This window comes from Bos indicus x Bos taurus, chromosome 3 (genome assembly GCF_003369695.1).
Source record: "Bos indicus x Bos taurus breed Angus x Brahman F1 hybrid chromosome 3, Bos_hybrid_MaternalHap_v2.0, whole genome shotgun sequence".
NCBI classification, from domain to species: domain Eukaryota; kingdom Metazoa; phylum Chordata; class Mammalia; order Artiodactyla; family Bovidae; genus Bos; species Bos indicus x Bos taurus.
The window spans coordinates 18,183,696-18,185,832 of NC_040078.1; the positions used below are offsets into that span (position 1 = coordinate 18,183,696).

Here is a 2,137-nt window from a genome sequence, read left to right on the forward strand (position 1 = left end):
GGGCAGAGGGGGAACAAAACAAAACAGAATTCTTCCATAGCTGTACCTATTCCCAGGAAAGAAGGTGAGTCAGAATCTGAATGGAGGCAGATGGTCTGAAACAACGAAGGAAGGAAGGAAGGTTGCCAGGCTCCTAGCTGCCCCAGGGGAAGGTGTGTGGACAGTCATCATGCTTCTTGATGGAAACTCCTTAGTTGGACATTATGTAAGTGCCCAGGAAAAGGGCTTGAAGTCTAGTCCTGGGAACATACCAGACTGTCACCCTCCCCCTGATTGTGAAAGCAGTGGCGTGCTCAAATCATGTATCACACACCCAGCACAGGATAAAAGGGCTCTTGCCCTGAGCTCTCCATTCACAGCCTCCTCAGAAACAGACTTCTCCTCCCTCCTGGCACCTGGTGAGTATCCGGCAGGGAATGGAACTCTACCTGAGATGCTGGAAAGGAACCCTGAGATCATAGCAGAAGAGGGGAAACCAAAGGGGCCTGAAATGAAATCCCAGAAGTATGGTTGCAGAGAAGGTAGCCAGGGGGGTGATGTAAGGGTCAGGAAGGAATTCCTTTGGGATGTGACAAGAATTCTGGGAACTGCAAAGGTCACAGGAGCTCATGACAATTCCCATGCTCTTTCTATTCATGTCTACACACAGTTTCTGTGATAATCAGTTTTCAGAATACTTTCCTCAAATGGGTACATCCCTTGTGTATTTCCTTTGAGATACAAAAGTCTGGATGCTCAGTTAGATTGGCACCATGGGATCCTGGGCAGAGAGCAATGTAGGAGGCATCTTGCATGGTCAAATTAACTCCCCATCAGTGTTCCTCTCCCTCCTGCGGCCCTGGCTTAAGAAGCAGCTGGCCTGACAAGAGAGGGATCAGGAAACCCAGAGTGGGGAAACACTGGACTGTGGATTCCAGGCTGACAAGGTGATTTCATTTCCCCAGGCTCACTGACCTCCTGCCGAGATGTCCTGCCAGCAGAACCAGCAGCAGTGCCAGCGCCCTCCCAAGTGCCCCTCCCCCAAGTGCCCCCCAAAGAGCCCAGCACAGTGTCTGCCTCCAACCTCCTCAGGCTGCACCCCCAGCTCCGAGGGCGGCTGCTGCCTGGGCTCCCACAGGCGCCGCAGGTCCCACCGCTGCCGGCGCCAGAGCTCTGACTCCTGCGATGGTGATAGTGGTCTGCAGTCCGGGCGCTCTGGCTGTGGCCAGGGATCTGGAGGCTGCTGCTGACCTGGCCTCCTGATGTTGACACACATGATTTCAGAGGATACAAGAACCCAAGGGCCAAGGAAAAGCCCCACCATGAGGCATCCTAGCCCCACCCTGAGGCATCCTAGCCCCACCCTAAGGCATCCTTTCCCGGACACCCCATTCTCATTTGCCCAGACTGAGCCAGGAGATGTTTCCATGCAGAATTTGGAGCTCTCTCTGGAGAGCTCTTTCTGTCTGATCTCCAGGATCTCACAGGTCCCCACCTCCTGCACCTGCTGATGATCAGCAGAGCCTGTGCCTGACCCTGTGAGAAAAATAAAGCTTTTCTTCCTCATTTCCAGGCGGCTCATGTGTCATTTCACTCTTTCCCTCCCCAGATCCCCTGGTGGCCAACACAGTCCACACAAGGTTCTGGAGGCAGAATCTGAGCTCTGGATCAGGAGAAGAGAGCAGTTCATTTCCACCTCCATTCATGAAGGACCATGAGTTTTCAGTTGGAATGGAGACCTATTGGTTTAGGTCCTGCACCTCTCAGTGAAAGGACTAACTTCCCTCAAAACCTGCAGTGGGTCCTGATACAACCTGGAAATTGCCAGGGTGTGATATGGGAGTTCTGTTATTTTAATAAGCTGTTTCTGAGTCCTAAATAAAGAGACAGTGACTCCAGAGGCAACGAAGGTGAACAGACTTTTGGACTCTGTGCGAGAAGGCAAGGGTGGAATGATGTGAGAGAATAGCATTGAAACATGTATATTACCATATGTGAAACAGATCACTAGTCCAGGTTTAATGCATGAGACAGGGTGCTCAGGGCCGGTGCACTGGGATGACCCTGAGGGATGGGATGGAGAGGGGAGGTGGGAGGGGTTTCAGGATGGGGAACATATGTACACCCATGGCTGGGTCATAAGAAAGTATGGCAAAAA

At 52.2% G+C, this 2,137-nt stretch overlaps 1 protein-coding gene across 1 annotated transcript; it reads left to right on the forward strand.

Moving 5' to 3' along the window:
* Nucleotides 1-965: 965 nt before the first annotated feature.
* Nucleotides 966-1,471, forward strand: LOC113890452 (late cornified envelope protein 3B-like). The gene has a single exon (XM_027538338.1). It carries the CDS (start codon nucleotides 966-968, stop codon nucleotides 1,227-1,229), a length of 264 nt encoding a protein of 87 aa, XP_027394139.1. The 3' UTR covers nucleotides 1,230-1,471.
* Nucleotides 1,472-2,137: the final 666 nt, after the last annotated feature.

Coding starts and splice junctions, on each gene's coding strand:
- LOC113890452 (XM_027538338.1), top strand. CDS start 966: ATGTCCTGCCAGCAGAACCAGCAGCAGTGCCAGCGCCCTCCCAAGTGC.